The 12,329-nt window shown below is 41.0% G+C and overlaps 1 protein-coding gene across 7 annotated transcripts in view; it reads right to left on the minus strand.

Annotated features, from left to right (window-relative positions):
- The window catches only part of SCN8A (sodium voltage-gated channel alpha subunit 8), a 216,870-nt gene that overhangs the window by 104,467 nt on the left and 100,074 nt on the right, over window positions 1-12,329 (minus strand). For all 7 annotated transcript variants that reach the window (XM_063693978.1, XM_063693979.1, XM_055357183.2 and 4 more), the window contains 3 exons: window positions 4,191-4,412; window positions 2,771-2,834; window positions 1,063-1,204 (listed from right to left, as the gene is read on the minus strand). In XM_063693978.1, coding sequence (XP_063550048.1) covers window positions 1,063-1,204; window positions 2,771-2,834; window positions 4,191-4,356 — 372 coding nt within the window. In that variant the 5' untranslated portion in view covers window positions 4,357-4,412. The remainder of the gene's footprint in view (window positions 1-1,062; window positions 1,205-2,770; window positions 2,835-4,190; window positions 4,413-12,329) is intronic.

Genomic DNA, 12,329 nt, shown 5'->3' on the forward strand with positions numbered 1-12,329 from the left:
GCGCCTCTGCACTCCAGCCTGGGCGACAGAGCGAGACTCTGTCTCAAAAAAGAAAAAAAAAAAAAGAAAAAAAAAAGAAACAGCATCAATCACAAATATTTCAGGAGAAACATTCAACCTGAGGGAACTCTAGGCTGTGCAACAGAAAGGTAAGAATTAACTCAGATATTTGAACTAGAAACTTCCCTTAAAGAGGGTCCTTCATGCCTGAGGGGACGTGTTTTTCATTTTCAAAGTAACTGGTATCACCAAATGACACAAAGAGAAAACAATGGACTGTCATAAAATTTCTAAGCTGTAAGACACTTAGCAATCACTTACACTAACTTCATTACAACCAGCAAAGTTAAATGACTTGTCCAGAGTCACCAGTGTAGCCCAACAGAATGTTACTGACCTTATTTTTATCTGTACAACCTGCTTGAACAAATCCAAATGTGTTACAAATCTCAAAAATGTTGATATACTCCAAGGTCCTTATGGAAATTCCATCTATATAGTGCCTTGCACAAAGAGATGTTTACTTTTTCTTAAACAGAAGCCCTAATGGTGGCTCACGCCTGTAATTCCAGCACTTTGGGAGGCCACAGTGGGAGGATCACTTGAGGCCAGAAGTTGCAAGACCAGCCTGGGCAACAGAGTGAAACCCCAACTTTCCAAAAAGTAGAAATATTATAGCCAGGTGTGGTGGTACATGCCTGTAGTACCTACCTCAAAAACAAAACAAAACAAAACAAAAAAAACAAACCCCAACCCCAAATATCCAAAAGGAGATATGCTGCAGAGGATGAACAATAGGAAGTAGATAGAGACAGCAGATTCTCAGGCCAGACAAGAGGCCGTCAAGGCTGTAAGAGTCTACAGCTATACATGACTGAGCATTCAAGAAACAGGGATGAGAACTGAGAGAATTCACTTAATATCAAAAACCAGCTGACTGTGGGAAACACAACAGTTAGATCTTGTATAATGTCTTCACTAAATGTCTCTCACACAGAATGTCCCCAACCCCATATATGCTCATGCAAACTCTATGGCCAAAGGAAAAGAGGTATTACTCACCAATTGATACAAGTTTTCCCAATAGTCCTGGGTCATAAGGCGAAATAATGCCAAGAAGGCCCAGCTAAAAGTGTCAAAACTTGTGTAACCATAGTTGGGGTTCCTTCCTGCTTTCATACACTGGTATCCCTCTGGGCATTGCCTAAAGAAAGAAAGGGAAGTTCAGGACTTTTCAACATAATTCCACCCAGCCATGACCTTGGAGATAATAAATAACATAATTCTATTTACTCCATGACCTTGGAGATAATAAATAACCATTGATAGAGCCAGGCCAACAAATTAGAAGAAAAAGAAGAAGGAAATAAGCAGCTAGCCAACTTCTGGGGACAGCCTAGGGTCAGAATCACCTGGCATGGTCTTTAAAAATGCAGATTCCTGCATCCTTACCCAAACTAGGAATTAAAAGTTCTGGATATGGGATCTATGAATCTGCATTTTTAAGAGGTATGCCAGGTGATTCTTATGCATGCCAAAGTGTGAGAAGTACTGTTCTAGATTCATATCAATGTGCAATTCAATCAAATTTAACTCAGCTATTATCCCAAATGACAAACGGCTAGAAGTTCCTCTTTTTTTTTTTTTTTTTTTTTGAGACAGAGTCTAGCTCTGTTGCCCAGGCTAGAGTGCTATGGCATGATCTCGGGTCACTGCAACCTCTGCCTTCTGGGTACAAGCGATTCTCCTGCCTCAGCCCCCCGAGTAGCTGGGATTACAGGCACCTGCCACCACGTCTGGCTAATTTTTGTATTTTTAGTAGAGACGGGGTTTCACTGTGTTGGCCTGGCTGGTCTCGAACTCCTGACCTCGGGATCTGCCTGCCCCAGCCTCCCAAAGTGTTGGGATTACAAGCGTGAGCCACTGCGCCTGGCCAGAAGTTCCTCTTAATCGTTTGTTTTCTTTACACTCACTGTGACAACCTAAGTCATAAGTGGGATTTCAGTTACCTCAGTTACACCATTTCTCCTGCTTTTAGATTCATCTCATATTTCTTTCAATGTAATCTCTAGTAGTCTAATACAGAAATTAAATGGATTTCTAGACATTGTGATCATGTTAAAACACCAGTTCTTAGAGGACCAATATACTCTGAAAAATGACACTACCACCCTACATTTATAAAGCCCTCTGTTTACAAAGCACTTTCATGTAATGTAAGTGGATCCTTACAGTAACCCTGTGAGCAAGAGACAGCATGGCTTATTAAATAAATCCATTTTATGGATGAAAAAAACCAAGGCTCAGGTAAGTTAAATGGCTTGCCAAAGGTCTTAGAGCAGGAAGTATCAGGATCAGGACTCAAATACTACGTTGCTACTCTTTTTCCTCCTCTATGCTGTCAGGTCAAGCATATTTTGGGTCATCCTTGGATCCATAACCATCACTAAGATGGTATCTTTGCTCTCTATTGTACTATAGGATGAGAGGAGTCCCCAAGAGGCAGGTAAGCTATCTGCTGTTATTGATTTCATCCTTAGATTCTTTCATTTTGGCTTGAGACTACAAGCACAGGCACTTACTAGTGAAATGTCAACTTTAGATGGACAAATGTGAAACAAAGAAAATCTATGCCAACCGATAGGTCAGATGCAATTGTAAGGTCTACTACTTGAGCACAAAGAAAAGTAAACATATTGCCTATTTTGACCCTACTAATAACAGGTACATTATTTTAAGGAAAGAGAATAAAACTAGGTGAGCTACTTACCCAGCATCAGAACTGTTCCCACACAGTAAAGGTTCCAGCATGCCAGGAACTGTGTAGAAATTTGCTAGAAAAGTTTGAAGAGGCAGGAAATGAACATGCAGATTTAAGTGAATGAGAGAATAAGGTTACACTGTTCCTAACTAGCCCCAGCAAAAACAGTTATTGACTTTAGCTCATAAATCTTTTCCAACAGCTGTGACAGCTGATAAGAATTCTTTCCTATTAATTATTTTCTTATATATATTTACAAATTAAAAGTGCTATCCCAAAGTTCTTGATGCAATATAGTTTTCACAGACACCCAACTTCCATTCATACTTCAAATCTATATGCCAGATTCTGGTACTTGAATCAAAGGGGCCTAAAAGTAAGTTTTCTGAGTTGTATACCCCTTTATACCACTCTATTCTTCTATCCTTACAACGTGTCTTTATCAAAGATATTTTAGAGCTCATTGGTCAGTAGATACTAGGTCCTATTTTAAATTACAAGGCATGTTTTCCTTTCCAGCATACGTCCCCGAAATCTCCTTTGCAACACTTTCTTATGGTTACTAAACTGACTTTATTTTCTCAGGAATGACTAATAGTGACATCGCTAACTTTTTTCATGAGTCTAAAGAAGTATCACTACATCAAATTTTCCTTTGGTTCCTCAAATAAAATGATTAAAACTACTCAACTGTAATAGGATTGAATAGTACCTTAAAGATCACCTGATTCCCTAGACTAGATCGACTGCAATAGTCTTAGTAGTATTAAGAAAATTTGAGTTCCATAGATACATTCTGGACTAAATGTGTAAATATCCCAAGTAACTCAGCTAGGGAAAAAAATAATTTTTATCAAGCTTCTAAGCCTGAATTTCAAAGCAAAAGTTTAGGGGTACATGCGAAAAAGGGAGAGAGAGGGTTCATGTTTGAGAGCTTCTGAACACAATCCTACGTCGAGGAAAGGAATAATTTTACAAGGCTAGTTCTAGTAGCACTGCCATTCCTTTCCAGCTCCAACTACCTCTTTTTTTTTTTTTTTTTTTTTTTTTGAGATGGAGTTTTGTTCTTGTTGCCCACCCAGGCTGGAGTACAATGGCGTGATCTTGGCTCACCGCAACCTCCGCCTCCTGGGTTCAAGCAATTCTCCTGCCTCAGCCTCCCGAGTAGCTGGGATTACAGGCATGTGCCACCACGCCTGGCTAATTTTGTATTTTTAGTAGAGAGAGGGTTTCTCCATGTTGGTCAGGCTGGTCTCAAACTCCCAATCTCAGGTGATCCACCCACCTCAGCCTCCCAAAGTGCTAGGATTACAGGAGTGAGCCACCGTGCCCGGCCTCCAACTACTTTTTTAAGCCCTGTGGTAGCTTCTGACCATGTGAACTAGGAATAGACTTTTCCTATTCCTCTTGCAGAGAAGAGGCCACCTACTTTTATTGTTGATATACTCTTCCCAATCAAAGCCTTTGGTGCCATTTTCAAGATAGCTCTCGTTGAAGTTTATGGGCCACACAACACACTTGTTTCGAAGGTTCCCCATGAACAGCTGCAGTCCGATCAAGGCGAAAACACTCAGGCAGAACACTGTCAGGATCATCACATCTGACAGTTTCTTCACAGACTGAATCAGGGCACCCACAATTGTCTTCAGGCCTGAGGAGACAGAATCCCCGGAATCAGAGGCACCTCAAAGCCCTCCCCACCTCCCCAAGCCTCCCTCTTAGCCACTGGCTGCTACTCCTCCCCACAGCACCACTCTTGAAATATGGCCACTTTATATTTATACCATGAGAATAATAATAGGTCAGCAAAATTACCAATATTCCAGAAGTATCCATTTTTAAGTGAATACATCTTAAAAAGCAAAAGAAAGGTTCTTCTGCCAACAACATGTGGCTCCTTTCTTCCTGGGAACACTTTCCCATCTCTGACTACTTTTTGGTTCCCCATATGAGCCCAGCTCTTACTTGCCATAGGGCCTTCATACCTGCTGTTCCCTCTGCCTGGAATGCTCCCTGCTATATTATCTTGTCCTCTGTGCCTAAACCCTACTCATCCTTCAAGGCCCAGTTTAAACGTCAATTCTTCCAGAAAGCCTTCTCTGACTTTGCAACTCTTCTCCCTCCCCATTGTTACTAGTGTTTCAGTGGCATCTTATACTTTCTTCTGTAGCATTTGTCATGGTTATAATTGATTTTTTACATCTACCTTGTTCACAGCTGTATCTATAGTGCCTAGCCCACAGTAGGTATTTAGTAAATATTTGTCAAAGAAACAAATGGAAAAATCAGGAATTGAGGAGCCCTCCAGGTTAGAAAGAAAACCACTGGGAAGTTTAAAAGCCAATAATAAGTGAGAAGGTACAATAATATTTTCCCAAGGATTCTGGAAATGCCAAGGTATTGAAAAGGTTATTATTAATCCAGTATTTATACTTTGTCTTTTTCCATTTAAAAATATACTTTTTCTGTATCACATATATTCCCTGCTTTCTACAATGATCTTTTTTCTGTCCTAAATTAAAAACAAAAACATTAAAAACATTTTAATTTAAAGTTTAAATGTAAGACACTGGCTCAAATGTAGACTGAAGGTGTATTTCTTAATTGCACACGGAGAGATTAGTGACAGAAGAGACAGAAAAATATGGTTGTAGGTTCATGCTTTTTGGGTCCAAATGAGTCTTTACGTGCCCAGATATCAGGCTATCCATAGGATACAGCCAACAAAGCACTGAGCACTCTTGGTAGCCAATGCACCAGGATGAGCAAGAGGCAGGCGCTAAGCCTTGACACACAGGCCTCAGGAAGAATCTCATCCCTGCTCACTTCTGAAGGCAAGACCACTGAACTGAAATTCAAGGGAATCCTAATCCTGGCTTTGAAGGGTGTGCCTGGGTAGATAATCACTAATCTTAACTAAGTTATGCCGCTTACTTGTCTGACCTACGCAATACGCCTTCTAACCTCTTAGAATCTGTTTTTTCATCTTTAAAGTAGGGAAAATTATAGTTGAGTATCATAGGGCTGCTGTGAGGATTAAGTGTGGTTCATATAAAACACTTGACAAAGCAGCTGGGCGCAGTGGGTCACCTCTGTAATCCCAGCACTTTGGGAGGCCAAGGAAGGTGGATCACCTGAGGTCGGGAGTTCAAGACCAGCCTGGCCAACACGGTGAAACCCCATCTCTACTAAAAATACAAAAATTAGCCAGGTGTGGTGGCATACGCCTGTAATCCCAGCTACTGTGGGAGGCTAAGGTGGGAGAACCACTTGAACTCGGTGCAGGGGTGGAGGTTCCAGTGAGCCAAGATTGCGCCACTGCACTCCAGCCTGGTCAACAGAGCGAGACTCTGTCTCAAAAAGAAAACAACAACAACAACAAAAAAAAAAAAAAAAAAAAAACTTCACAAAGCATTTAGTACGTAGCAAATGAGTCAAATGTTGACCATTATTGTCTGAACCTCAGTCTACTCATCTATAAAAATGGATTTACAATACCAACCTCATTGGGTTGTTGTTAGGTTTAAATAGATAATTTATATAAAGTACCTAGTAAAGTTCCTGGCACATAGCTGGCACTCAACACTTGTTATCACTATTTTACATATGGTACCCTCCTCAAAGGGACATGATTGGGAAAATGGCACTGCTCAGGGCTAACCTCATATAATGGTGATCTAATGGGTGGTATGGACATGATTCTTCTTTTGCTGTATTTTCAAGTAATCACCTAGACTTTTCAAAGTCGAGCCCAATAGAATTTTCTGAGTCCAATAATAGAAATGGATGCTCTGCCTAGCACAGGACCTGGCACAAAGGCAGCCATTTAATACATTTTTATTGGGAGAGTAAATGAATGAGAAAGTTCTCTCCTCTTACACAAATATCTTAAAAGGGATCTAAGAGGAATTAAAGAAAAAAGAACCAAGAGGTAGACTGTAGAGATAAAGGATGCAGAGTCCTGTGCTTTCTTAGAGTGAGCCTTCCATGGAGATGTGGCCACAAAGGGATTATGAAGCGCTTGCTTGGGCTCCAGGAAACAAAGCATTTATAATCTGATTATTTTTCTCCTCACAGGGCTGTGCAGAAAGAGCATCAGACAGGAAATCAGAAAGCTGGTATTCTGGCCCTGGCTCAATCACTACTTATGACCTATTGTGTTTCTTTTTCTTTTTTTTTTTTTTTGAGTCGGATTCTCGCTCTGTCGCCCAGGCTGGAGTGCAATAGCACGATCTCGGCTCACTGCAACCTCCATCTCCTGGGTTCAAGCGATTCTCCTGCCTCAGCCTCTAGAGTAGCTGGGATTACAGGTGCCCGCCACCACGCCCTGGCTAAATTTTGTATTTTTTTTTTAGCAGAGATGGGGTTTCACTATGTTGGCCAGGCTGGTCTCGAACCCCTGACCTCAGGTCGTCCGCCCATCTCGGCCTCCCAAAGTGCTGGGATTACAGGTGTGAGCCACTGCACCCGGCCTGACCTATTGTGTTTCAAATCAAATTTAAGGTTACTTCTCAGAGTCTCATTTTCTCATCTACAGAACATGGATAAACACACCACTACATAGCAGTGGGCAGTAGTGGAGAAGCTGAAGAATCTTCTCCAAAAGTCTTTCAAAATAAGGCAGAGATGTTTATTTGTTTGAGATTAAGTAATTGAAATTTCAAGCTATCTTTTAAACCTAAGGCCCTGGGAAATCATATCATAATCGCACAGCTAGGTAAGAAGGTACTGGTGGAATAAAGTAGAAGGCAGCCATCAAGAAATAAAAATTGTTCCAGTGTAATGGAATTTATTTCCATTTAGTTGCTAAGGAACAGAGAAGTCCTCATTATATTTTGACTGGGTTAGAGTGGGCCTATATTGAATCAATAATTCAATCCTAGGCTTCTAAAATTACGCAAGTTTACTGTTTTCAAAGTCAAAGACTGATTTAAAAAATAATACTTGAATGGGTCACTAAAGATGGCTGTACAGTTTCTTTTTCCTGGACTTTTTTATGAAGCCTATACAGCCATCTCTCCAGACGATTCAGACAATCACCTTTCCAAACACCAGATGACTGTTAAAGGACTTTACCATTGCTATTTTACTGAATTGAGAAATGAGCTGTAAGCTGTCCTTTGTATTAGTAACAAGAGTATAATACTACAAAATAGCCAAACCACTGAGTTTGTAAGTAAATAATTTGAAAAGCATACAATTTTAGCATAAGTAGAATCTGATTTTCCTGGGCTGGGAGCTCTTTGACAGTTCCAGGTCCACATAAGTGGAAATTCTAGGCCATGAGCTCCAACTATCCCCTGTTCCTTAAGAATGAGCTCTCAGCAGCCATGTCTGTACAAGGTCACCTTCTCTCAGTAGTTGCAGATGTCTGGGTGGACATCTGACCTAAATCCAGATCCTTTCCTACAGGAATTTGGAACAGGATAAGAGACAGTTGAGTAATATTTTCATGTGGTGAGAATGGTAATAAATAAATTTGGAAGCTAAGTGGTAGCCATATTCTGTCATTATATTAAGATGTGACTGAGCAGTAAAGGCAGTTAGTATGCTGAGAGAAAGAAATGGACACGTGGAGAGAAGAGAGATGGAGACAAAGTACTTCCTCGTACCTGTGGCTTTCTGGCTCTGCATTCTGGTTTCTACTGGCTTCCCAGAAGCACAAGTGCATTCCAGCCCTTGGGTTCCCTGAATTATTCCTGTGTCCTGCTACTTGCAACCAGAGATGACCCCCACTAATCTGATATGCCAAGCCTGCATGGAATTCACTTGCCTGGAGATGGACCCAAATGCTCACAATCAGCTGGTTTAACATCTCTTCTCCATAAACCAGATGTTATTGCTAAAGAAATGTGTAAACATGAGTCAAGGAAGTTAAAAAGACACTTTTTCAAGCCTCAGCTTTGAAGTCTGGGGCTTAGATCATCTCATTGGTGAGTTAGCTTTTAAGATGTTTAAAGTAGAAACTTAATTGGAAATGGTATTCAGCTGCTTATACTTCACAGCGGGTCAGATAAACAAATCTTAATTAAGCAAGGATAATCACTAAATAACACTAACTACAGCAATCTAAAAGGTTTACTCTCCAAGATTCCCATCCAGATCACCAAGAGAAAATGAGAAGGCAAAGGAAAAAGAAGAAGAAAGGTGATGCGGCTTCATGTTTTCAGGTAAAGGAAGGCACATGATCACACAGCAATATTAAATAATAAACAGTCACTGAACTATACATTGGTCTCAGCCAAGACTCTTCTTCCTTGCATTAGGATAAACTGCAAATGGCCATATTTGTAGACATCAATGCCAATTTATGGAGATGATGCCATCAGTTCATTTCCTAAGCTCAAGCTCTACAGTCTTGCCAGCTGTGACTGCCTGAAAGTGCTCCCTCGTACCATCAACACCTGTCAATATACGCAAAAAGTTGTTAGTAGAATTCCTGACCTGACGCAAGCCAGAATGCAGAATGCCATCATTCTGGCTATACAGGGACACTGTCTTTTTATTCTATTGGCTCACAACATCACATTCCAGAACAAGCAAGATACTGACTGAAAACCAATTATCCAAAACAGCAGAATGCTTCTTCAAAAGACTCCTACACAACAGAGTGTGCAACAGAAGCCACGTGGGGGCAAATTGGACAGTGAGAACTCTTGGAAAAGGCTAACATTAGCTCGCTTTGGTACGTGTCTGAGTAGAAACAGTTAATACATTTACCACAGGCCAAGAAAAGACAGCTGGATTCTATGTAGAGAACGGTCAGTGACAAGAGGGAAAGCTGGATATTTAAGGAATTTTAAGAAGCAGGTGAAGAATTCTACTCTATGTCCAAAGGTACCTCTGAATCTCCTGTCACATTTCACAATGCCCAGGAATCCTTTGAACAAATGAACAATGCCTGCCTATGTGCTATGTCCAGAAAAATCAGTCAAGCATATTGGGGTCAAAGTCTTCCACCACTGGATGGCCAGATTATAAATAAAGTTAATTTGCCAGGCACGGTGGCTCACACTTGTAATCTCAGCACTTTGGGAGGCCAAGGTGGGTGGATCACCTGAGGTCAGGAGTTGAAGACCAGCCTGGCCAACATGGTGAAACCCCATCTCTACTAAAAATACAAAAATTAGCTGGGCATTGTGGCGCATGCTTGTAATCCTAGCTATTCAGGAGGCTGAGGCAGGAGAATCGCTTGAACCCAGGAGGTGGCGGTTGCAGTGGGCTGAGATCAGGCCGTTGCACTCCAGCCTGGGTGACAACAGCGAAACTCCGTCTCAAAAAATATATATGTATAAATAAAATAAACAAATAAAGCTAATTCATATTCCCTAGTTTGTAGCTCAGGTTGAGAAATCTAAGTGGTTTGAAGCAATGTGAGCTAATTCCCCTACAAAGTTAATATTGAAACAGTCCTCAGTAGCAATAACAAGCAGTTCTCAACCCAGGGAAAGAACAACTGCCCTGTTCCCAGAGTCAAGCTTGGGTTCAGACAAAGCGTAGGGGTAAAGTAGTGTGCTGTGTTGACTTTTCCTGCTGCAACTGCAATCCTCATGATAATATTTATTTATTTATTCATTAAGAGACAAGATTGCACTATGCTGCCCAGGTTGGAATGCAGTGGCTACTCACAGGTGTGGTCACAGCTCAACGCAGCCTCGAACTCCTGGGCTCAAGTGATCCTCTGCCTCAGCCTCCTGATTAGCTGGGACTATAGGTGTGTACCACTGCACCCAGCCTACAGTGATAGCTCTTGAAGATTCTTTAGAGCAACAGTAATTTGAAAGAGATTGGGGGACTCTAGATTTATTTACTCGAGACCTGATTCACATCACAAAGTGTGACCAAAACTTAACTAGCTCTCAAAGATGGGTCAGTGGGATCCTGTGAGCATTTAGTGTTTTTTCACTTAGGACCACTGTTAAACTTTATCTTTCCTAAGAAGCAATGTGGGAAAAGGAGAAATACAAAGGCAAGAGAATAACCAGAATAGTTTAAAAGAGACAATGAGTCAGGATATAGTCTTAAAACAGTTTATATCTCCCATCATTATGCAGCAGAAATTGCCACATTCACAAAATATACGTTTAAAGAAAATGCTTTCTTTGTGAATACTGGGATGGGAAAAAGAAAGGCCTATCATTTTCCCTGCTTCCTGTCTGATCCCACTGGTTAGGAGTGAAAGTAACAGAAATGAAAGCTGAGAAATAAAATTGCCAAGAGAAAAATAATCAAGAAAGTACAATTCTAAAGAAGGTGGAATGAAATTAAATAAGTGCTAATGAGCAGCAGATAAGCAGTGCTTTGGGGGAGCCATTTAAATGACAGAAATGAAAAGAAACTGACAAGTGAGTTTCTCCCAACCAGTTCTATTAGTACTTATACTATTAAATGCTGCTAAGAAAAACCTGAGAAACTCTTTCGAGATTCGCACCCTTTCTTTGGGCATGTCAGCCCTGTGGCACATGATCAAAGCATGCAGAGGACGAAACTTCTGACAGAGTCACTTAGAAGTTTACTTTATGCGGGACTCAGACAAATACAAAGTGAAAACAAAGTTTTAAGACATATAAACTTTTAGGCAGAATATTTCAATGTCAAGGTGAACCTGACAAATTCCAGACTAAAGAAAATTTAGAAAGGGTCTCCTCTATAACCGACCCTTTTAGCACAGAGCTTGTGTACACTGTTCTCCAAGTTGCTGCCTCTGGAGCAAAACGGAAAGCATAAATAGTATGTATCCAAGTCAAGTAAAGTAAAAAGGGTCAGAAGGTGGGTTTGGTCTTTTCTGAGCTACAAGAAAGCTGTAAAGCAAAGCATTTCTTACAGAAAAGGGCAGAGCTAACTGATGCACCTTATTGTCCAATCTTCGGGAGTCCTGGTGGCCCTGACATACTCAGAATATCTACCAAAGACACAAAGAGGAAGGACAGTATCAGCCCAGGTTGGGGGTGGGTGAGTGCTCTAGGAAAGTAAAAGCTCTCATAAAGGAAGCTGATACACAGGGAGCTTTGTGAGACCTTGCAGGCTCCAGGTCAGTGGTTGCTCTCACTTACATTCTATTTTTGGCACCCTCGGCAGTAGCCTATAACCAAACTGGGAAGAGGAGAAGACAAAGAGAACAACAATTCCACTGAAGTGATCCACGAGAAAACTTGGTATACAAAACAGTGGCTTTTACTAAGGGGGAATCATGGGCCAGCTCTACCACACAAGAATCAAAATGACATACTTCCAAGCAAGAGATGGCCCAGATCCACTGACTCATACACTGGTGCTCCCGCCTTGGAAGGAGACTGCATAGCAGGCAGGTAGGAATAGCACAACAGCCCTCTATGGGAGAAAGCATAATCAGCAATTTCAGAATTTCCCATGGGATGAGAGAAAACTTCCCATGAGGGAAACTTCATTACTGGATTTCTCTTGCTAACTCTAAAACGTAGAATCGGGAGCAAAAAGATTGAGACAGAGAGCCACACTTTTAATTCAAGAACCAAATATACCATTTACTGACAGTGATCTATTATTCGCTTTACTATCCCTTAATGTTATTTTCCACCCCAGTTAGCCT

The sequence above is a fragment of the Gorilla gorilla genome, chromosome 10 (genome assembly GCF_029281585.2).
Source record: "Gorilla gorilla gorilla isolate KB3781 chromosome 10, NHGRI_mGorGor1-v2.1_pri, whole genome shotgun sequence".
Classification (NCBI taxonomy): Eukaryota; Metazoa; Chordata; class Mammalia; order Primates; family Hominidae; genus Gorilla; species Gorilla gorilla.